General features: G+C 51.1%; 1 protein-coding gene across 1 annotated transcript; it reads left to right on the top strand.

Annotated features, from left to right (window-relative positions):
* The first annotated feature begins 18,978 nt into the window (after window positions 1–18,978).
* Window positions 18,979–20,581, top strand: LOC114809086 (apelin receptor-like). Its single transcript, XM_029057975.1, has 2 exons — window positions 18,979–19,310; window positions 19,362–20,581. The coding sequence occupies exons 1-2, from the start codon at window positions 19,078–19,080 to the stop codon at window positions 20,281–20,283; spliced, it is 1,155 nt and encodes a 384-aa protein (XP_028913808.1). The 5' UTR covers window positions 18,979–19,077; the 3' UTR covers window positions 20,284–20,581.
* Window positions 20,582–24,554: the final 3,973 nt, after the last annotated feature.

The following is a 24,554-nucleotide window of genomic DNA, read 5'->3' as shown; positions in this document are numbered from 1 at the left end:
GGAAGAGATCTGGGAGCCTCCCTTCCCCAGGCCTCTCTGACCTGGGGAAGGTGCCTCTGAGCTCAGGCTGCTGGCACATTTCCCGGGCCCATTTCCTTTGACTCCTGGCAGATCCTCTGGCCTGGAGAGATGGGGTCGGCTTCAGAGCCTCCCTACTGCTGGCAAGGGAAGACGGCAAGGCCAGTCCCACCCTCAACTCCTGGCAGCTCTCAGCGCCCCTGATCCCGACAGTGGGTTTGGTTTCCTTTTATTTGGGTTTCTAATTAAACCTCTGTCACCCCGCCTACCTCACTCGGGCCTCTCCCTGCTAGGTCTGGGAGTCCTCCCTCCATTTTCTATTGTTTCAGTGTCAGGACCTTCTGCTTCTGTTTGACTGGGTCCGTCTGGCCTAAGGGGAGTGTGCTCTCTCCAACTGATCATCCCCGGATCCCACGGCATCAGCGATTCCTCGGAGGGGCCCAGCCCAGCCTTGGGTCGCAGATCATGCTCAGGGCAAATCCCGGAAGCTGGAGCTGGAGCAGCCTAGTGGAAAGAGCACAGACACAGGAGTCAGAAGATCTGGGTTCTAATCCCTGCTCTGCCACTTACCTGATGTGTAATGTAGGGCAAGTGACTTACCTCCTCTGTCCCTAAGCTTTCTCATCTGTAAAATGGGGATTCATTCATTCATTTAATCGTATTTATTGAATGCTTACTGTGCAGAACACTGGACTAAGTGCTTGGAGAGTACAATTCAGCAACAAATAGAGACAATCCCTACCCAATAACTGGTTCACAGTCTAGAAGGGGGGAAACAGACATCAAAACAAGTAAACAGGCATCAATAGCATTCAATACCTGTTCTACCTCTTCTTTGGCTGGGACCCCCATGTGAGACAGGTACTGTGTCTGACCTGATTATCTTGCATCTACCCCAGTGCTTGGCATGGAGTAAGCAGTTAACAAATATCCCAATTATTATCATAATTATTAGTATGGAGGAAGGCAAGCTGTGGGTCAGAGCAGTGAAGTTTGCTTAGCTCAAGTGGAGACTGAGCAGAGGAGCTAGAGAGACAGTCAACCAATTATTCATATTTTATGAGTGCAGAGCACTACACTACACTAAATGCTTGGGAGAGTACAATATAACAGAGTTGGTAGTCATTTCCCTGCCCACAGTGAGCTTACAGTCTAGAGGGGGAGAGAGATATTAATATAAATAAATACTTTACAGACATGTACATTCATTCATTCAATCGTATTTATTGAGTGCTTACTGTGTGCAGAGCACTGTACTAAACACTTGGAATGTACACTTCAGCAATAAAGGGCTGTGAGACTGAGGGAGAGGTGATTAAAGAGTGCAAATCAAAGTGCGAGTTAGTAACGCAATCCAAGTTAGGAGTGCAAGTTGCAAGTGCAATCCAAGTTGGTCGAGAGCCATAGAGTTCATGGTGAGGCGTTTTACTTCCAGTCTAATTCTACTGTACTCTCCCAAGCATCAGCACAGTGGTCTGACACAGTAAGCACTCACTGAATACTATTCATTAAATGCTTGTCCAGGTGAATGAAATCAGAGGTAGGCCAGTGGTTACTCAACCAATCAATAATATTTACTGAGGGCTTATTCATTCATTCATTCATTCATTCAATAGTATTTATTGAGCGCTTACTATATGCAGAGCACTGTACTAAGCACTTGGAATGAACAAGTCAGCAACAGATAGAGTCCCTACCCTTTGACAGGCCTACAGTCTAATTGGGGGAGACAGACAGACAAGAACGATGGCAATAAATAGAGTCAAGGGGAAGAACATCTCGTAAAAACAATGGCAACTAAATAGAATCGAGGCGATGTACATTTCATTAACAAAATATATAGGGTAATGAAAATATATACAGTTGAGCGGACGAGTACATTGCTGAGGGGATGGGAAGGGAGAGGGGGAGGAGCAGAGGGAAATGGGGGAAAAGAGGGTTAAGCTGCGGAGAGGTGAAGGGGGGGCGGTAGAGGGAGTAGAGGGAGAAGGGGAGCTCAGTCTGGGAATGCCTCTTGGAGGAGGTGATTTTTAAGTAGGGTTTTGAAGAGGGAAAGAGAATCAGTTTGGCGGAGGTGAGGAGGGAGGGCGTTCCGGGACCGCGGGAGGACTTGGCCCGGGGGTCGACGGCGGGATAGGCGAGACCGAGGGACGGTGAGGAGGTGGGCGGCAGAGGAGTGGAGCGTGTGGGGTGGGTGGTAGAAAGAGAGAAGGGAGGAGAGGTAGCAAGGGGCAAGGTGATGTAGATCCTTGAAGCCTAGAGTGAGGAGTTTTTGTTTGGAGCGGAGGTTGATAGGCAACCACTGGAGGTGTTTAAGAAGGGGAGTGACATGCCCAGAGCGTTTCTGTAGGAAGATGAGCCGGGCAGCGGAGTGAAGAATAGACTGGAGCGGGGCGAGAGAGGGGGAAGGGAGATCAGAGATCAGAGATCAGAGCTTATTGTGTGCAGAGCACTGTACTAAGCATTTGGGAGAGTACAGTATAATAGACACAATCTCTGCCCACAAGGAACTCATAGTCTAGAAGTGGAGATGGACATTTAAATAAATTACAGATAAGGGAAATGGGTGGGGATAAGGATATGGGCTGGGGGTAATATCAAGTGCTTAAAGGGTAATGGTATTATGTGCTTTCTGTGTGCACTAGGCACTGTACTAAGCGCTAGGGTGGATGCAAGCAAATCAGGTTGGGCACAGTCTCTCTCCCACCTGGGGCTCACAGTCTCAATCCCCATTTTACAGATGAGGTAACTGAGACACAGAGAAGTGAAGTTACTTGCCCAAGGTCACACAGCAGACAAGTGGAGGAGCTAAGATTAAAATCCATGACTTTCTGACTCCCAGGCCTATGCCCTATCCACTACTTATTCTGCTTCAGATCCGAATGCACAGCCAACACAGAAGGGAAGACCAATAGGGGAAATGAGATCTTAGTCAGGGAAGGCTTCTTGGCAGAGATGTGATTTTAGCAGCGCTTTGAAAGTGGGGAGAGTGGTGGTCTGTCAGTTATGAATGCGGAGGGAGTTACAGAACAAAGGGAGGACATGGGCAAGGGGTTGGCAGTGAGAGAGTTAAAATGGAGATACAGTGAGTACATTGGCATTAGAGGAGCTAAATTTGCGGGCTGGATGGTAGAAATAATAACAATAATGATGGTATTTGTTAAGAGTTTACTGTGTGCCAGGCACCATACTAAGCATGGGAGTGGATACAAGCAAATCGAGTTGGACACAGTCCCTGTCCCATATGGGGCTCAGAATCTCAATCCCCATTTTACAGGTGAGGTAACTGAGGCCCAGAGAAATTAAGTGACTTGACCAAGGCCATTCAGCAGATACGTGGCAGAGATGGGATTAAAACCCATGACCCTCTGATACCCAGGCTCATGCTCTATCCACTATGCCATGCTGCTTCTCAAGTAGGAGATCAGCGAAGTGGAGGTGGAAGTGGGGAGAGCTATTTGAGTGAAAGGCAATAGAATCAGAGTCAGCACGCCTTCCCCCTCAACCTACATAGCAGTTTTGGCTTGTTCCAATCTCAGTCTGGGGTGAGAGGGCCTGGCTCTCCCCAGCCTTGGCCAAGGGCAAGACCTGTTCCAGCTCACTTGGCCTCTTGGCCCTGTAGGAGGTTAGAGGCAAGTTTAAGGGAATAGAAAATGCCCTGAGGTCAGGAGTCTCCCTTGTCTGACTCATTTTGCTCCCGAGAGGTCATGTTGGTCTGCAGAGACCTTAACCAAACAAACAGCCGGCCATGGGGCTGACTTCTGTCATGGAGAAGGTCTTGTTAAACTAAAGCTGGATTAGCCAAAGGAATGTGTGGGTGTGTGTATATGTGTATATTCAAATGTAAAAACATAATAATAATAATTACGGTATCTAAGTGTTTACTATGTGCCAGGCACTGTTTTAAGTGCTGGGGTGGATATGAGCAAATTGGGTTTGACACAGTCTCTGTCCCATGTGGGGCTCACAGTCTCAATCCCATTTTTATAGATGAAGTAACTGAGGCGCATAGACGTGAAGTGACTTGCCCCCAGGTCACACTGAAGACAAGTGGCAGAACTGGAATTAGAACCCTTAACCTTCTGACTCCCAGGCCCATGCTCTATCCACTAAGCCATGCTGCTTCCCTATACATACACAAATACATTTGCACACACACAGATACTGTAATATTCTGACCTTTAGCCATCTGGCCTGAGCCCTGCCCCTTAGCATCCAGATCATTAAGAATTTGAGTAAATTGAAAATGTGCTGTGGAAGTCAGCCCTGAACTCAGGACTCTTGATGCTTCAGGCAGTTGGTGGGCCAGGAACCCACCACTGTGTCCAAGGGAATGAGGGGGCAAACCAGCTGGGTGCAGGCTGGCAGGCCAGAATCCCCCTCTGAGTGGGACTCTAAAGGCTGGTGCCACCATCACCCTAGGGTCAGCTGCCCACTCAGCCCTCACAACTTGCTCCAGGTGGGCTGGAGGCTGTGGTGGAGGCTCATCCCACCCCCCACCCCGTTCCTTTCTGCCACCCTTCATTCCAACCTCCACCGGTTCCTGGTGAGGAGATGGGATTTAACTCCATTTGACTCACTGTTGGGATCCCAGGGGGAGGGGGCGGGGGAAAGAGGGGGAGAGGGGGCTGTGCCAGAGGTGGCCTCCATTTCCAGGGTTGAGTCATAAAAGCGTGTATGCTGGTGGGGGAGGGGAGAGAGCAGGGGCTCACCCCACCCTTTTCAGGACCCTCTACTCATCAGGAAGTTGCCATATGTTCACAGTTCTCCACAAACTCCACCTGGGGCTCTTCCCATGGCAGGGGCTGGCGGGGGCCCCTTACAGAAAGTCCAGCTGCACATCTCCACTCCTTCAGCTCTGCACCGGGAGAAGCTGGGCACTTTGAAATCTTCTCCCAAACAGCCATGACTCCCTTGACTCTAGGGAGACAAACATCCCAGCCCAAAGATAGGTGGGAGGGGACCCCTCCATTCATTGTCATATTAATTGAGTACTAGCTTAATGCAGAGCTCTGTACTAAGCACTTGGGAGATTACTGAGAATACAGTAAAGAAGCAGGATGGTTTAGTGGATAGAGCACAAGCCTGGGAGTCAGAAGAACCTGGGTTCTGATCTCAACTCTATCAAATATCTGCTGTGTGACTTTGGGTAAATCACTTAACTTCTCTGGGCCTCAGTTATCTCATTTGTAAAATGGAGATTAGGACTGTGAGACCTATGTGGGACAGGGACTGTGTCCAACCTAACTAACTTGTAGCTTAGAACAGTGCTTGGCCATAGTAAGTGCATAACAATTACCATTATTATTATTATTATTACAATGTAACAGTAAACAGACTCTTTCCCTACTCCCCACCAACCTTTTGAACCAGGGCTCCCAGGATCTCCCTATTCTGCATTCAGTTTCCTGCAGTGAAAACCACTTTTTTTTGGTGGCATTTGTTAAGTACTTACTATTTTCCAGGCACTGAATTAAGTGCTGGGGTAGATAAAAGTTAATCAGGTTGGATACAGTCCCTGTCCCTCAAAGGGCTCGCACTATTAATCCCTATTTTACAGATGAGGTAATTGAGGCACAGAGAAGTGAAGTCACTTGCCAAAGGTCACATAGCAGAGAAATGGCGGAGCTCAAATGAGAACCCAGGTCCTCTGATTTACAGTCCTGTGCTCTTTCCACTAAGGTCACATTGCTTCTTTCTCCCCTACCTCTCCAGCTGTGAGTATCCCTAAACTCTATGTGAGCAGGGAATGTGTCTGTTTATTGTTATATTCTACTCTCCCAAGCATTTAGTACAGTATTCAGCAAACAGTAATCTCAACTCTACCAAATATCTACAGACATTCTCTGCCCAACAGTGGGCTCACACTCTAAACAGGGGAGACAGACAACAGAATAAAACAAGTAGTCTGGTGTCAATATCATCAAGATAAATAGAGTCATAGATATATACACATCATTAACAAAATAAATAGAGTAATAAATAATGTATACAAATATGCACAAGTGCTGTGGGGAGAGGAAGGGGGAAGAGCAGAGGGAGGGAGTGGGTGAAATTGGGTTGGACACAGTCCCTGTCACACATTTCTTAATCCCCATTTACAGGTGAGGTAATTGAGGCACTACCCTCTCAGGGTCGCATCTGGAGACCTTCTAGTACTTTACCAGTCTCAACTACGGGAGGGAGAGTCAAGCAGAGGCACACCCATTCCATTCCTACCTTGGCCAGTGGCTAGCCAGTGGAAGGCATTCTGCTACAAATCAAGACTCCTCTGTGCTGGGCAGCAGCGGCATGGGAGAGAGTAGAGGGCGGAGACTCGGGTTTACTGTGTGGAAGGAGGCAATGGTAAACCACATCTGTATTTTTACCAAGAAAACTCTGTGGATACACTACCAGAACAATTGTAGATGGAGGTGGGGCATTCTGGGAGAGATGTGTCCATAGTGTTGCTATGGGTTGGAGATGACTTGATAACATAAGCCTTGTCCAATTGCCCTGCCCCCATTCCCAGCCCTGGGTTATGGCCACTACTCTGGTCTCCCTCTCCAAGTATCCTCAGTCCTTACAGAGGAGACTAACTGAAAACTTCCTCCTTGGCCAAGAGTCCCATTCCAGCCTTCAGTCCAGCAGCCCCAGCTAAAATAGTTTTGCCCCTCTGACTAACCCTTACCCACTGCTGCACTCTCCCCAAGCTGTACCCCGACCTACTGCTGCTCTCTCCTGCAACTAGATGGCCGCCCACTGCTGTACCCTTCCCCAGCTGGACGACGGGCACTTTTCTGGACTCTCAGGTGTCCACATTATGGACCTGGTTCTCATCCAAGCCCTTTGGAGCTCTAATTCAGTAAGCGAAGTCCAAATATAGTTCACCAGCTGGACTCCCCAGTTTAATGTTCTATTTTGAATGAGCCCATCCAGTTCATTTAGCAAAGTAGCCCCCTCTCTCCACTCACGGATTCCATTGTCTTCAGGGTGGACGGAGATCTTAATCTCATGATATTTGCTCCATTGTGTTCTTCAGCTGATGTCCGGCTCAGTGGCTGGTAATTTCCAGACTCACTTTGTTGAACCTTGTGATTTAGCAGTTCCGAATTTCCCTCCTTTGGTCTGTCAGGCAATGTTCTTTATTGAGAGCCCTCAGGGAACAGAGTACTGTCTTAGAAATTGGGTTCATTAGTATTAGTAGTATTAGTGTTGTATGTATTAAGTGCTCACTTTGTGCTAAGTTCTGGGGAAGAGACAAAGACTTAGAACAGACAGAGCCCTTGTCCCAAATGGGACTCACAGTCTAGTCTGGCTTCATTTTACAACTGAGGAAACTGAGGCAGAGGGAGGTTAAGTAACTTGACCAAGCTCACACTGCTGTCCATTGACAGAGCTGGAATTAGAACCCGGTATTCTGACTCCCTGTCCTCTCAGGATAAATATCCATGACTCATCTCTCTTATTTAGCCCCTATATTATCAGTAAAGCTTATCAATTCTAACTTCACAACATCCCTAAAATCCTACCTTCCTTCTCCATCCCAACAGCTACTATACTGATCCAAGCACTTATATCCCATCTTAAATACTGCATTGCTGAACTTCCTGCCTCCTCTAACTCCCTACTCTAGTCCTTACTTCACTCTGCTGCCCACATAATTTTTCTTAAAAAGCATTCAGTCCATGTTTACCCACTTCTCAAGAACCTTCAGTGGCTGCTCATCCAACTCTGCATCAGTAACTCATCACTATTGGTTTTAAGGCACTAAATTACCTTGCCCCCTCCTATCTTGCCTGACTGATTTCCTTCTTCAACTCACCCAACACTTTTCTCCTCTAACATCAGTCTATTCACTGCACCTCATTTTTGTTTATCTCACCACTGACCCCTTGCCAATGTTCTTCTTCTGGCCTGGAACTCCCTCCCCCTTCATATATGATAGACCACCACTCTTCCCACCTTCACAGCCCTATTAAAATCACATCTCCTCCAAGAGGCCTTTCCTAACAAAACCCTCATTTCTCCTCTCCTTTCTGTGTCACCTATGAACTTGAATCTGTACCTTCGAAGCACTTGATATTTACCCCACCCTCAGTCCCATGGCACTTATATAAAACATATATTTATATATAAATATATACTTATATAAGATATTCATAATATATTTTAATGTCTATCTCCCCCTCTAGACTGTAAGCTCCTATGGGTACGGAACGTTTCTACCAACTCTTGCTGTATTGTACTCTCCCAAGCCTTCAGTACAGTGCTCTACACACAGTAAGCATTTAATAAATATCATTGACTGACTGACTGGAGACACCAAACAAGAAGCCGGGAGAAATGATGGGGGCTAAGTGTTGGCAGGAGCATCCTCAATGAGAGAACAGCCAGAGTCCACAATGATCCCAGCCAGGTCAGCCTGCACTGTGGTGGGAGGCTCCACTCTCTCCAGCTCCTTGGCTCCTCACTCAGCATCCCAGGCTCCACAAAGCTGAGACAGCCCCTCCGCTGTCAGTCCCAGCTCTGATTCCCTATAGAGCACATTCCTGGACTGATCCCAACTACCCTCTGCAATTTATAGCCACCCCCACGTGGCATGGCAGAAACATCGGGAAATGCCAAATGCAACTTTCCCCCAGCACTGTGCTAGCTGGGCCCAGGAAGCTTCTTCCCAAGGAAGATCACAGGCCCAGACATGTCTCCTTTCTCTTCCCCCTCCTCTCCTCCTCTCTCCTCTCCTCTCTTTCTTTCTTCTTCTTCCTTCACTGAATCTCAGTCAGTAAACACCCTTCCTCAAGGAAAGCTCTTCCTCTCCCACTGGATCAGTGCTTTCCAAACTGGGGGCCATTAATCTCACAGGATGCCTTGGGTCCCTGCTGCCCCTTCTGTTCCCTTTGCTGAACGCATATCTAATGTAGGGGAGTCTGAATGCTCTGGGCATGTCACTCCCCTCCTTAAAAACCTCCAGTGGTTGTCTATCAACCTCCACACGAAACAAAAACTCCACACTCTTGGCTTCAAAGCTCTCCATCACCTTGCCCCCTCCTACCTCATCTCCCTTCTCTCTTTCTACTGCCCACCCCGTACACTCCGTTCTCCCGCCACTCACCTCCTCACAGTCCTCCATTCATGCCTATCCTGCTGTCGACTCCTGGCCCACGTCCTACCACTGTCCTGGATTGCCCTCCCTCCTCACGTCCGCCAAGCTAACTCTTTTCTCCTCTTCAAAGCCCTACTGAGAGCTCACCTCTTTCAAGAGGCCTTCCCAGACTGAGCTCCCCCTTTTTCCCGCTGCTCCCCCTCCACCCTCTGCTTCTTCCCCTTCCCCTTTCCCCTCCCCTCAGCTGAGCCCCCTTTCCCCATCCCCTTCCCACCCCACCAATTGCTCCTCCCCTCAGCACTGCTCATTTGTATATATTATTACCCTATTTATTTTGTTAATGAGGTGTACATCCCCTTGATTCTATTTATCGTGATAGTATTGTCTTGTTTTTGTTTTCTGTTTTGCTCTGCTGTCTGTCTCCCCCGAGTAGACTGTGAGCCCATCAATGGGCAGGGATTGTCTCTATCTGTTGCCGAATTGTGCATTCCAAGTGCTTAGTACAGTGCTCTGCACATAGTAAGCGCTCAATAAATACTACTGAATGAATGATAGGTCTGGAGCAACAAAAAAGCATGAGAGAAAAGTGTGAAAAGAATGACTTTAGCTGATGTGTCTGGGGTAGTTTTTGGGTTGTTCCTTAGTTCAGAGTTTCATTTGTGCAGCCTTTTGGATACATATCCAATTTTCCCACAAAAATAGAAGCTCTTCAAGGGCAGGGACTCTCCCAGGTGTCTAATAGAGTGCACATTTTAAGTTGAAATTATCTGAAGATAAATTGTTGTATAGTCCTTGCAGGCAAAAGGAAATAACTGTGGTGTTTAAGTACTTACTCTGCCAAGCACTGTACTAAGTGCTGGGGTAGATATAAGATAATTAGGTCAGACACAGTCCCTGTCCCATATGGAGCTCACAGCCTAAGCAGGAGGGAGAATGCATATTGACTCCCTAATTTACAGTTGAGGAAACTGAGGCACAGAGAAGCTGAGTGACTTGCCCAAGCTTATACAGAATGAAAGTGGCAGAGCTGTGATTAGAATCCAGGTGCTCTGACTCTCAGGCCCAAGTTCTTCTACTAGACCACACTGTTTCTCAAATTGTATGCAAATCATATGCAATCACCACATGACTCTTTTAACTGTTCCTTCTATGGCCAACTTCACATCATAAACCAGTAATAATAATAATTATGGTTTTTGTTACGCACTTACTATGGGCCAAGCACTGTTCTAAGCACTGGGGTAAACACAAGGTAATCAGATTGTCCCAAGTGGGGCTCACAGTCTCAATCCCCATTTTACAGATGAGGTAACTGAGGCACAGAGATGTTAAGTAACTTGCCCAAAGTGACACAGCAGACAAGTGGCAGAACCGGGATTAGAACTCTTGGCTTCTGTCTCCTAAGCCTGTGCTCTTGCCACTAGGCTATGCAGCTGCCTCAAGGTTTAGAGTTTGAATGTAGCTAGCTGCAAGATTCAGGGTTCGGAAGCAGCATCAGTGTGAATAGGGATGTTGGACAGGAACGCAGTGGCCCTGGAACAAGGTCTGGGGGCAAGGGGTCCCCTTTGAAGTGAGGTTCAGATGGGGGTTCATACAACATCATTATCAGTGCAATGTAACAATATATAATGCCTGTAGCCGTCAACCATCTCTGTTATATTGTACTCTCCAACATCCTTAGAGACCTAGACCCTGGAGGTGTGGCCCTCAGAGACCTTTAGGTCCTTCCTGGAGCTGGACCAGGAGCCCTGGGTCAGGAGTCCCGGACCAGGCCCCAGGCCAGTGCGAACAGATCCTAAAGGCCGTTCCCACTCATGGGCTGGAGGAGCCCATGCTGATGGTTTTACCATTTGCCTGTGACAATGGAAAAGACAAAACACTGAGCGTCAAGAGAGGAGCTTATTAAACCCTAGAGATGGAGACAAGTCGATTAGAGGCTGAAAACACTTCAACTGAACTTGGGGAAAACATCCCGGCTGCAGTCGGGGCTTCCGGCTATTGTTCTGCTGGGGTCAGGGGAGCTACTACTGGGCAGAGATCTGCTTAGCCTCCCTCCACTCCCCTCCCCCGACTCAGGGGGAGGCAGGGAAGAAGGGCAGGGCAACAGGCCTCCTCCTGCTCCCCCTCCCACTGGTGTCCCTATTTCCTCCACCTCTGCGCTGGCTTGGCACAGCCGAGAATTTCCCTGCAGAGACTCCATTGCGAGGAAACCTAAACCCACTGCCCCGCCCCGGGCGGTTTGACTGATCCGGATGGAAGGCATTAGACTCCCGCCTACCCTTAGCCCTTTAGCAGAGGCTCCAAGCGACTCCCGTTATCTTTTAATCCTCTCTGCCCCTCCCAGCAGGGTCTTCCCCACAACATCCCTGGCCCTGAAATGACCTGCCCTGACAGGTTTGGGATTGGCTCATTCCCCTCTCCTGTCCCTTTCTCCCACCCCTCCTCCCTCGCCCCCCTGCCTCCTTCACAGCTTCCCTCGGGACCATTCATTCATTCACTCATTCAATCGTATTTATTGAGTGCTTACTGTGTGCAGAGCACTGGGAAAGTACAGTACAGCAATAAAGAGAGACAATCCCTGCCCACAACGAGCTCACTATCTAGAAGGGAGGAGACAGACATCAATACAAATGAACAGACAATAATCTAAATTTAAAAAAATCAGATCTCTCTCTCTCTCCCTCTCTCTATATATAAGTGCTGTGGGGTGGGGAGGGGGGAAGAGCAAAGGGAGCAAGTCAGGGAGAGTCAGAAGGGAGAGGAAGATGAGGAAAAGGGTTTAAGTCTGTGATATGCCTTCAGTAAGGGCAGAGGACCACAGTCTCCTGGCCAGAATGGAAGGTGAGATACCACCCCCAGCCCACCTTGGACACCTTCCTCCTAGCATTGAGAGGACCCTGAGTTATGCCCTTCTTTTTTCCTTAACGATCCTTGTTAAGTGCTTACAATGTGCCAGGCATTGTACTAAACGGTGGGGTAGGCTAATTAGATTGGAAACAGCCCATGTCCCACATGGGGCTCACAGCCTTAATCACAGCCTTAAGGAGTAGCTCAATCAGTCGGTCAGTCAAGTAGTAGTAGTAGATAATAATAATAATGATGGTAATTGTTAAGCGCTTACTATGTGCAAAGCACTGTTCTAAGAGCTGGGGGGATACAAGGTGATCAGGTTGTCCCACGAGGGGCTTACAGTTTTAATCCCCATTTTACAGATGAGGTAACTGAGGCACAGAGAAGTTAAGTGACTTGCCCCAAACCACACAGCTGGCAAGCGACAGATCAGGGATTAGAACCCATGACCTTTGCCTCCCAAGCCCAGGCTTTTTCCACTGTCATGCTACTTCTCTAATGCAGTAGATATGTTTTGCGCTTACTATGTGCCAAGCCCCTTACTAAGCACTGGGGTAGATATAAAATAATCAGGTTGGACACAGTCCCTGTCCCACGAAGGGCTCACAGTCTACATAGGATTAAGTAGAATTTAATACCCATTTTACAGATGAGGTGATTGAGGCAGAAAAGTGAAGTGACTTGCCCAAGGTCACACAGCAGACAAGAGGAAGAACTGGAATTAGAACTCAGCTCCTTCTGACATCCAGGCCTGTATTCTTTCCACTAGGCCATACTGCTTCCCCTGAATTCCTCTTCTGAACTCTGGCCCTTCAACTCCTCTTGCTGAGCCTGCATCCACAGTAAAGCATGGGGAAAAGAAGGGACTCCAGGAAAGTAGCATGGCCCAGTAGAAAGAGCAGGGGCCTGGGAGTCAGAAGGCCAGGGTTCTAATCCTGTCTTTGTCACTTCTATGCTGTGTGATCTTGGACAAGTCACTTCACTTCTCTGCACCTCAATTTCCTCTTCTGTAAAATGGGTATTAAATAATAATAATAATTGTGGCATTTGTTAAGCACTTATTACCGCTTAACATACTTGTTAGCACTTAACATACTTGTTAAGTATGCCAGGCACTGTACTAAACAGTGAGGTTATGAGCAAATCCAGTTAGACACAGTCCCTATCCCACATGGGGCTCACTGTCTCAATCCCCATTTTATAGATGAGGTAACTGAAGCACAGAGAAGTGATTTGCCCAAAGTCACACAGCAGACAAATGGTGGAGCTGGGATTCAAATCCATGACCTTTGGACCCCCAGGCCCTTGCTCTATCCACTCTGCCACACTGCTATTCTACTTACTCCTATGTAAACTGTGAGGCCTATGTGGGAAAGGGACTGTATCCAACCTTATTATATCTACCCCAGTGCTTAGTATAGGGCTTGACACATAGTATGAGCTTAACACATATACTACTACTACTACTACTACTACTACTACTACTACTACTATTTCAGGACAAGACCTGTAGGGAGGGAACCTTTCTAACTGGAAACTGGGCCCTTGGCAGTTGTAATGGGATCCGAATCCTTCATTTGCTCCTGAATTCATTCAATCAAATTTATTGAGAGTTTACCATATACAGAGCACTAAACTAAGTGCTTGGCAGAGTACAATACAACAATAAACTGACACATTTCCTGCCCACAACAAGCTTCTTTTGTACAAACTTGGGAGCAATGGGGCATATGCTTAGAGATCCATTCCCCTCCCACTCCACATGCAGAGATTCCAGGAGGAAAGGAAAAATGCCCTGATGGAAATGAAGCCTGGCGAGGAAGGAGGGGAGTGTGTGGGGTAAACGGGAGAGGGGTATGGGTGTGCCTGATTGCTCTTCCCTGCTGCCAGAAGAGAGGGGACCCAGAAGAGAAAAGGCCGGGGGTGGGGAGGGGAGAAGGGGGAGGGTATGGCACACAGAGGCCTGTGTGCGGGCCAATAGAGAAAGGCTTCTATGGGGCCCAGCTCTGTGGGAATCCACCATAGCCAGCCTGGCCAGCTGATTCAGGTTCATTCTGGGAAGGGCTGGGCAGGATGGGTGTGGGCTGGAATCACTGTTGAGATGTGGTCTTGGGATGAATGGTTTGCCTGGGAACCAAGCTCCTTCCGTGCTAGACCTCATACTTTATGGCTATTGTCCAGACTCATGATACTCAGCAGGCTCTTCCTGAACACTAGATACTTTCCCGCCCCCTCTGCCTTCCTCCTCAAGTTTAACTCCAGGCTCCTGTGGCCTATGGGTCTGACCTAGTACCACAGTTGGGAAGCCCTGAGAGAGCAGATAGATGGATGAATGGATGAATGGATGGATGGATGGATGGATGGATGGATGGATGGATGGATGAAGGATGGATAGAAGGATGGATGGATAGATGGATGGATGAGAGAAATACAGGATTTCAAATTACAAGGGAAGGTTCATCAAATACAACCCCCTGCCTCCAGGCAGCTCAGGTACCTACCCTCTCCCAGATGTAATGGAAGTATATTGGGCAGGCACAGAACCAAGTCTAGTGGAGCTGGAAATAGGCATAATAGTACTTGTCACTTCCATGTCTCTCTAGGGAATAAAACGCCCTGCCTCCAGGCAGCTCAGATACCTACCCTCTCCCAGATGTAATGGAAGTATATTGGGCAGGCACAGAACCAAGACTAGTGGAGCTGGAAATAGGGATAATAGTACTTGTCACTTCCATGTCTCTCTAGGGAACAAGAAGGATGGATGAGATCATGTCCAGTAAGTGCTTGGAGCTCCTCAGAAGATGCTAAAACCAGATGCTGTGGCAGAGTAAACATGGTGTATAGTAAGGAATCAGAGGCCCATTTGTGGGGAAAGAGCAGAGGAGCAGGGTTTGTTGGGGAAAATCAGGGAAGAGAGCAGGAGTCTGGGAAAATGGTAAGAGCCAACATCTTAATTGTGGGGCACAGGGTGAGGAACTGTCAGCAAACTCATCGCGTGCCAGATGCCAAAGCACTCCTGGGCTGAAAACTGGGTAGGGGCACTGTGCCCTAGGCACATTTTTTTCTGCTTCTTGAGTTGGTCGTGTTCTGGAGGGAGATGAGCGGAAGGCAATCTAGCTTCTGGGCTCCGTCCTGAGGGAATGGAAGCTGGTTGATCTGGGGCCACAGCTTTTCTTTCCTGCCCCAAAGGCTGGGGCTGGGAAAGTCCAGCCCCAGGAGCAGCTGCAGCAGGGCTTCCTCCAAACTTCGGCAAGGAGTAAAATGAGAAATAAACAAAGGGAAGAGGAGCCAAACCGCCAGCGATGAAAGAAGAGAAAAGCTCAAGTTGGCTTTCCGACATCCTGCTGCGAACTCTCCCCTGCCCCTGCCCCTGCTGCTTTCTTTCTTGGACCTGGGCTGAGTCAGATCAAAGGGTCACCTTGGGACTGGCGAAGGGAAGCATCTTTAAGTTGGGGCTTCCTCCTCCCCGGCTGTTTGGGCTGGGAGAGCCGGACCTCAAAATACCTGCTGAGGGGACGGAGACGGGGTGGGGGGCGGTGGTGGAAGACAGATTTCCTGAAGTCTCTTCAGAACTCAGGAGCTCCGGCATTAGGCAGGCCAGGGCCTCCCGCCTGGTTAGGTCACTGAAGTGAAGTTGTTTACAGAGCATTAGCCAAGCTCCAGAGAGCAGGGAGAAAGGGAGGCAGCAGTGGTCTGCCGCTCTGCGATGCTGGCTGGTTGAAGGGACACGTGGGCTTGAGTTCAGGGCTGCCCCCCATGGTCCTCCCTGCCCTCCTCTCTCTCTCTCTCTCTCTCTCCCTTCCTCCCCACCTCCTGTTGTATTTGCTCTTGCCCCTTCACAGGCAGCTTCGGAGGGAGCTGCTAATTTGGCTCCTTCACAGGTCAGTCATTTCTCCCTTTGCTCTCTAAACCAAACTGCGGGGAGATGAGCTGCAGACACCCTTTGAAAGGCACCCAGATTCACACTTTTGCTTTGCAGGATTTGGTTTGTGATTTAGGATGGGTTTCCTGCCTAGGAAGTTACTCAAAACCCCAAGAAAATCCAGAGAGTTGATTCACAACTGCGACCAAGTCAGAGCAGCCCTCGAGAGGAAATAAAGGTCCACGCTGGTGGGGGAAGATTCAGAGGTGAATCTTTGACAGTGGATAAAGTGCAGAGTCAGGAGAATAGCAGGATAGGAAAAAGGGCTCACTTTGTATGCGCCCAGATCAAAGCGTTGGTCCCAAGGACGTACCTCCAGTCACTTTAATCACTTCAGTAGCTCCCTGTCACTTATGCATGGCTTTGATTAGCTTATGTTATGTATGCTTTCTAACTAACCCATTTCTGTTCTTTGTGATCTTTCCTTTCCATTTATGTTGTTAGGTGGGCTCATATCTCTGTTAATCCTGTCTTCCTCTTCCACCCCATCCAATCAGACTGTCATCTCCTTGAGGGGTTGTTTTCTTTTTTTTAATGGTACTTGTTAAGCATTTACTATGTTCCAGACACTGTATCAAGCTCTGGGGGAAATACAAGCTAATTAGGTTGGACTCAGTCCATGTTCCACGCAAGGCTCACAGTTTTAACCCCCATTTTACAGATGAGGTAACAGAGGCAAAGAGAAGTTAGAGAAGGTGGGCAAAGGCAATGAGAGACCCTTCATTCATTCATTCAATCAATCGTATTTACTGAGTGCTTACTATGTGCAGAGCACTGTGGTTTAACTTAATAGCACATCAGGGTTCGGATCTGAATCAGTTCACTTGCAGTTCGTGCTCAGATGAGCGGGGGGTGGATTTTATTTTTCAGTTTGGGGTTCGTGTTCTGAAGGTCTGTGGAAATTTCTCATCGTCTCTTCCTGGGATAGTTTATGAAGGAGGGGGTGGTGATGGAGAGTGACTGGGTTAAGCCACTTCCCTCTCTGCCCATACTAGATCTGGGCAGCCCCCCTCGAATCCCCACCAGCTGGGAGGAGAGACTTCTGCTGATTTTCTCTCTCTCCTGGTTGAATAAACATCCCCGAAAAGCTGGTTTTATTCTGAACCTGGGATCGTCTCTTATCACCCCAATCCCCCTCTCCCCAGAGGAATGGGAAGTCTGCCGCTATCGACTATGAATCTCACAGCAAAACATCACCTCAGGAAGAAGAAAAACATTTCTCCTGACTCTGAGAAAACACTGACAAGATCTCTTATTCCCCTGGATGGGAGGAGGGGCCAGAAGCCTTCAATCCTGCCCGGGACTTGGGAGACAAATGGTTCATGAAAGGAACAGGGGAGAGAGTACGTGAGGGTAGGAGAGTCGGAGAGAAAGAAAAAAAATGGCATAAAGGGAGAGGCAGAGAGGCAAAAAGACAAAGAGGAAAGCAAGAAGCCCTGGGAGAGGTGGATGGAGGGAGCGTGGAGAGAAAGGGGCTGGGGAGGGAGAGAGGAGAGAATGTCGGTCTGAATGTATCTGTATTTTGGAGCATTGTACCTTTTCATTCATTCATTCAATCGTATTTACTGAGCGCTTACTGTGTGCAGAATACTGTACTAATAGCTTGGGAAAGTACAATACAGTAATAAAGAGAGATAATCCCTGCCCGCAACGAGTTTGAGATTAAATCTGGTAGGAGAAAATATAAAAGGCGTTTGCACAAAAGAGTTCACGTCGGAGTGCGCCTAAAGATGAATTGATAAGAACGAGGGTGAGAGGGTGGGGGTGGTGGTGGTGGAGGGTGTGCTTGGGGCCAGAGGAGCGGTGCGAGAAGGGGAATTGAGAGAAGAGATGAACGTGAAGATGAAGGAGAGTTAATGTGCCAACGGTGAAAGGGGAAAATAATTGTGTTGTCAGGCTCTTGGAGTCTGAGAGCTCCCGTCCCACCCGGCTTCTGGCCCTCGCAGCCGTTGACACAGGTGGCTCACGGGGGGGGGGGGGGGCGCGAGGAGAAGCATCAGGTGAGTCGGGGGAGCAGAGCCCCGAAGGGAGAGGGGAGTCCCTACTTGTTAAGTGCTATGTTCCAAGCACTGTTCTAATCGTGGGGCTCACAGTCTTAATCCCCCTTTTCCAGATGACGTAACCGAGGCACAGAGAATCATTATTATGGTATTTGTTAAGGGCTTTACTATGTGCCAGGCACTGTAGTAAGGCCTGGGGTGGATCCAGGAAAATCGATTTGGACACAGTCCTTGTCCCACGTGGGGCTCACGGTCTCAAACCCCATTTTCCAGATGAGGTATCTGAGGCACAGAGAAGTGAAGTGATTTGCCTAAGGTCATACAGCAGATAAGTGGTGGAGCCAGGATTAGAGCCTACAGCCTCCGACTTCCAAGCTCGTGCTCTTGAAGCAGCGTGGTTTAGTGGAAAGAACACGGGTTTGGGAGTCAGAGGTCCCTTGGGTCTACCCCAGCGCTTAGAATAGTGCTTGGCACATAGTAAGCGCTTAACAAATACCATCGTTATTATTATTATTCTCTGTGCCTCAGTGACCACATCCGTCCAACGGGGATGAAGACTGTGAGCCCCACCTGGGAAAACCTGATCACCTTGCGTCTACCCCGGCGCTTAGAAGAGTGCTTGGCACCTAGTAGCGCTCAGCAAATACCATCGTTATTATTATCATTACTCTCGGTGCCTCAGTGACCTCATCCGTCCAATGGGGATGAAGACTGTGGGCCCCACCTGGGACAATCTGATCACCTTGCGTTTACCCCGGCGCTTAGAACGGCGCTTGGCACATTGTAAGCGCTTAAGACAGACCCACATTATGATGGTGATTTCCACTAAGCCAGGCTGCTATCCCCAAGGGATTTCAAGGGGCCGGGCTGGTCCTAAAGTCCGGGGAGGGAGGGGGAAGGAGGAGTTAGGGGTGTGCGTATGTGTGTGTTTTGGAGAGGTGGGGGCCGGAGGGCGGGGCAGGCGGGGGCCTTGGCCGGCTGCCGGGTGGGTGGTCTCCCCCCGGGCTCGTCCCCGAGGGGAGGGGCCGAAGCGGGAGGCGTTTTTATAGGCGGCCGGGCCCTCGGGCCGCGGGCACTGTCGGGTTCGGGGGGTCGGGGCCGGGGCCTGGGGAGGGGGGGTCGGTCCTTCCCGAGGACGTGGGGGAGAAGCAGGAGGAGCAGCCTCGCACACCCCCGCGGGCCCCCGGCACAGCCCCGCCGCCATGGAGCCCTGGACGGCGGACCCCCAGGCCCTGCCCCTCGACGACTACTACGACTACTACAACGGCAGCGGCGGCGGGGGGCTGTGCCCGGGCGAGGAGGAGGGCGAAGCGGACTGGGAGCTGTCCTACTCGCTGCTGCCCGTGCTCTACATGCTGGTCTTCGTCCTCGGCCTGTCCGGCAACGGCATCGTCATCTTCACCGTGTGGCGGGCCCCGGGCGGGGCGGGGGGCGGCGGCGGGGCCGGGGGGACCGGAGGGGCCGGAGGGGCCGGGGGAGCCGGGGGGACCGGCGGGGGCGGTTGGCGCTCGGCCGACACCTACATCGGCAACCTGGCCCTGGCCGACCTGGCCTTCGTGGTGACCCTGCCCCTGTGGGCGGCCTACACGGCCCTGCGCTTCCACTGGCCCTTCGGGTCGGTCCTGTGCAAGCTCAGCAGCTACCTGGTGCTGCTCAACATGTTCGCCAGCGCCTTCTGCCTCAGCTGCCTCAGCTTCGAGCGCTACTTGGCCGTCGTCCACTCCCTCAGCCGAGCCCGGCTCCTGCGCTCCCGCCGGGCCGCCACCCTGCTGTCCCTGGGAGCGCTCTGGCTGCTGGCGGGTCTCTTAGCGCTGCCGGCGCTGCTACTGCGCGACACGCAGAGGCGTCCGCCGCTCAACGCCACCGTGTGCGACATGGACTACAGCCGGGTGGCCAGCCCCGAGCAGGAGCGCTACTGGCTGGGCGCCCTGAGCCTGGGCACCACGGCGCTGGGCTTCGTCCTGCCGCTGCTGCTCATGACCGTCTTCTACTGCTGCCTCGGGGGCGCGGTGACCCGCCACTTCCAGCACCTCAAGAAGGAGGAGCAGAAGCGGCGGCGGCTGCTGCGCATCATCGCGGCGCTGGTGGCCGTCTTCGCGCTCTGCTGGCTGCCCTTCCACCTGCTCAAGGGCCTCTACGTGCTGGGCTGGCTGGGCCTGCTGGACCTGCCCTGCGCCGCCCAGGACCTCATCGTGCGCCTCCACCCCTACGCCACGTGCTTGGCCTATGTCAACAGCTGCCTCAACCCCTTCCTCTACGCCTTCCTGGACCTGCGCTTCCGCGCCCGGTGCCTCCGTCTGCTGGGCCTCCGCCGCCCTCGCCCCCGCCGCCCCTCCGCCTCGCTGTCCTCCACCGCCAGCGCCCAGACGCAGAAGTCCGAGCTGCCCTCGCTGGCCACCAAGGTGTGACCGGCCGACGGGGAGGCCCCGGCGAGGCGCCCTCCTCCAGCTCCTCCTCCTCCTCCTCCTCCTCCTCCTCCTCCCAGGACTGGACCTCTCTCCCCACCCCGCGGCTGAGCTGGACTCGGGATGCGGGAGGCCTGGGTGGGAGGTTGGCCGGAGGAAGGGGGGAAGGGGGCCGCCCGCCCCCACCCCGTCCCCCTCCGCGGGGCTGGACCCGCACCCAACCCCTTCGGACTTGGGACCCTCGGAGCAGGCCTCGCCCCCCTCCCGCCGCGTGGGACCCAATAAAACCTCTTTCGGGAAACCGTGTGCTTCCGGACGTCCCTCCCAGGTGACCGGGGGACGGGGTCGCCCCGAGGGGTGGAGGTGGGGGGCGGGACGGCGGGCCCCAACCTGGACAACCGCCCCCCACCTGGACAACCGCCCCCCCATCGTCCCCCCACCGGAGTCCGAGCCCACTTAAAGCCACTTAAAGCCACCCGTGAGCCCGGAGGTGTTGAAATCATTCATTCAATCGTATTCATTGAGCTCTTCCTCTGCGCAGAGCACTGGATAAACGCTTGGAATGTACAATTCGGCAACAGATAGAGACAATCCTTGCCCAATAATGGGCTCTCAGTCTAAACAGGGGAATAATAATAACTATGGTATTTGTTAGGCCTTTACTACGTGCCCAGCCATGTACTAAGCGCTGAGACGGAAACAGCGTGGAGTAGTGGATAAATCAGGGGCCACTGAGGGGGGAGATCGTGGGTTCTAATCCCAGCTCTGCCACTTGTGTGCTCTGTGGCCTGGGGCAATTCACTTCTCTGGACCTCAGTTACCTCAGCCCGCTGAGGGCAGGGATTGTCTCTCTTTATTGCTGTATTATGCTTTCCAAGCGCTCAGTGCACAGCTCTGCACACAGTAAGCGCTCCATAAAAACGACTGAATGAATGAATCTATAAAATGGGGATTAAGGCTGTGAGTCCGATGCGGGACAAGGGACTGTGTCCAACCCGATTTGTTTATAATAATAATGGTGGTATTATTATAATGGTGGTATTATAACCACCTCAGCGCTTAGTACAGTGCCTGGCACATAAACAAGCACTTAACAAATACTATAATTATTATTATTATTATTATTATTACGAGCGAATCGGGTTGGATAACAGTCCCTGTCCCTCTTGGGGCTCACAGTCCTAATCCCCCACAGCAGGCAAGTGGTGGAGCCGGGATTAGAACTCAAGACCTCCTAACTCCAGGCGCGGGGTCATTGTACATCTGCCCCCACCGACTCCCTTCTCACCCCTTCCAGGCAGCCCGCTGCCCTATGCCACCCGCCACCCCTTCCTGGGCCTCGTCCACTCCCGCTCCCACGGCGAGGCCGGTCCTGCCTTACGGTCTTGGGCCCTGGCGAGTGCCCAGGCCACAGCCTCTCCCTCGTGGGTTCGGGACGTCCGGGGATTTCACCACCTTTCATTCATTCATTCATTCATCCATTCATTCATTCATTCATTCATTCAATTGTATTTATTGTGCACTTACTGTGTGCGAAGCACTATACCTTCTCCCTCCTCTTCCCCGCCCAGTAGGGGAGGAGGCTGCTGCGCCTTCCAAGCCCCAAAGAATGACGATGGCGTTTGTTAAGCGCTTACTATGTGCTAAGCACTGTTCTAAGCACTGGACAGATGAGAGAACTGAGGCCCAGAGAAGTGACTTGCCCAGGGTCACAGAGCAGGCAAGTGGCGGATCCGGGAATGGAAGCCACGATCTTCCGAATCCCAGGCCCGAGCTCTAGCCACTACTCCATGCTGCTTCCAGAATCGCTCCGACCTCCAGAAAAGCCCCAAACTATTTCCCTGTCCTTCCCCTCGCTGCTCGCTGTGGGCCAGGGGACTCTCGCACCTCCCTCCTCAAGAGGGCCTAGGATATGTCTCTCCCCCTCCTCCCGCCCCCTCAACATCCACCCACCGCTCCCAGGACAAAGAGACCCACTGGGCGCGGCTCTAACCTCATTAACTGAAATTTCTGAAACCTCCTCATCCCCTTTCTCTCATCTCCCTCCCCCTCGCCACCCTAGCCAAAAGGGGAATCCTTAGGCACTTAGAGAAGGGAGGGAGGGAGGGAGGGAGGGAGGGAGGGAGGGAAGCAGCGGGAGGGAAAAGACCTTCCCTTTCCTCCCCCGGGGGGGATCAGCTCAAACTCACACTTTTCCCACAGTGAAGTTTCTCCCCTGTTCTGCCCCCTCCTCACCCCACCCCTGGGAGGGTGAGGGCTACTATTGGGAGTCCTTCCTCTTTCCCAACACGACCTTTGCCCTTCCAGAAACAAAGCTTGCCTCTTCCTTGCCCTCACAGTACACTGGTCCTCATTAGATTTGAAGCATTATGAGAACATTAGATGCGTTTGATCACTGGTAGCCACTAGGAGAAATAATAATAATAACGGTATTTATTGAGCATTTTCTATGTGCCATGAAATAAATAATGTTGGTATTTGTTAAGCGCTTACTATGTGCCGAGCACTGTTCTAAGCGCTGGGATAGACAGAGGGGAATCAGCTTGTCCCACGTGGGGCTCACAGTCTTAATCCCCATTTTACAGATGAGGGAACTGAGGCACAGAGAAGTTAAGTGACTTGCCCACAGTCACACAGCTGACAAGTGGCAGAGCTGGGATTCGAACTCATGAGCCCTGACTTATACGATGTGGGGGGAGGTGGCTACAAACTAATCCAGTTGGAGACAGTCCCTGTCCCAAGTGGGGCTCACAGTCTCAATCCCCATTTTACAGATGAGGTAACCGAGGCACAGAGAAGTAAAATGACTTGCCCAAGGTTGCACAGCAGACAAGTGGCAGAGCCGGTATTTGAACCCATGACCTTCTGACACCAAGGCCCATGCTCTATCCCCTACTTCAACCCCTCCCATCCCATCTCTAGCTAAATCATCCATACCTGGGGGGGCACAAGGGAGAGAAGAAATTCCACTCTCCAGAAGATGGGAGAGGGGGAGATGGGTGGGGATGTCAAATGCTTGGGATCCCCATGAATGCACAGGCCCCAGCTGGAGCTCCCCTCTTCCCCTAAGAAGGCAAGTTCCTCACCCATCCAGCATTGGCCCCTCCCTTTAGCGTCTCAAGCCCAGGTCAAGATGCGATGCCAGTACAGACAAGGGCTCAGTCTGTATGTAACAGGAAGTCCTGGCACCTACCATCCCAGCGGACCCTCCTCTCTTTAGGGAGGGGTCCGGAGGGTGCCCACTCACGCCAGCTGATTCCTTTCACTGCAGGGGAAGTTAGAATTTCCCCGCAGCTGCAGGCTAGGAGGCAGGAAGGGCTGGGTGGAGAGATGAGCTGATATTTATCTCCTTTCCCCCACCCCCGAGACTCACCGGGGATGTAACAGGCCCCAGGCCGGAGATGCTTCAGGCTGTCGGGAGGTTTCCCCGGTTACGGGGCAAAGCGCCTGGCAGCACTCAGTGGGCTGAGGACCACACACTTGCCGCCTCTGTCTCCGGGCACAAGGAGGCACTTCACTGGTATTGCTTCCCAAATCCAACCAGCTGAATGGTCCCCTCCAGCACCTCCTCGTGCCACGGACCGGCAACGGATACGTCACTGGAATCTGGGCTCAAGGAGTGAGGAGTTGGGGTGGAGTCTTAGGAGGGGGCATAACGCCCTTTCCCCTCAGAGCAAACATTGGGCGGACTCGCTGCAACAGAAGGTGTGTCTGGGGGAGGGAAACTGGGAGGCTCTGTTGGGGTTTAGAGAGTAAAGATCTACAATCCTGCCAGAGTAATGGAATTAATCCATTGCCAGCTAAATCACCTCCTAATGCCAAGGCTAAATGTTGGGGTATTTTCCCTTACCTTTTCAGGGCACCAAAAGAATGAATTTTAGCCCATCTTTCCAATGGTCTCTGGCACCCCCTGCTGGCCACAGATCACCTATTTATCAACAGTAGACGTGATGAATAGGAAAGGTTGGATTCTTTGTCCTGGCATTGACCACTTGCGGATACTCTCCTCCTTACACTGCCCCAGGGGTCTCCAAACATTGAACAAAAAATCACAAATAGAAAGAATGGCGTGTCAGAGGGCCTACAGTAAAGAGAAATCGTTGCTGATGAAACAGGAAGAGGCACTCAAGTCATCACGACCCCATTCGGGGGGGCTGGATTTAGACTGTAAGCCCGTGAATGGGCAGGGGCTGTATCTGTTGCCGATTTGCACATTCCAAGAGCTTAGTACAGAGCTCTTCAAATAGTAAGCGCTCAATAAATACTATTGAATG

The sequence above is a fragment of the Ornithorhynchus anatinus genome, chromosome 2 (assembly GCF_004115215.2).
Source record: "Ornithorhynchus anatinus isolate Pmale09 chromosome 2, mOrnAna1.pri.v4, whole genome shotgun sequence".
NCBI lineage: Eukaryota > Metazoa > Chordata > Mammalia > Monotremata > Ornithorhynchidae > Ornithorhynchus > Ornithorhynchus anatinus.
The sequence above is the reverse complement of the archived record's forward strand: the minus strand, read 5'-3'. Positions and strand labels throughout refer to the sequence as shown.

Coding starts and splice junctions, on each gene's coding strand:
- LOC114809086 (XM_029057975.1), top strand. CDS start 19,078: ATGGAGCCCTGGACGGCGGACCCCCAGGCCCTGCCCCTCGACGACTAC. Junction 19,311..19,361: donor CCGGGCGGGGCGGGGGGCGG/CGGCGGGGCCGG, acceptor GGGAGCCGGGGG/GACCGGCGGGGGCGGTTGGC.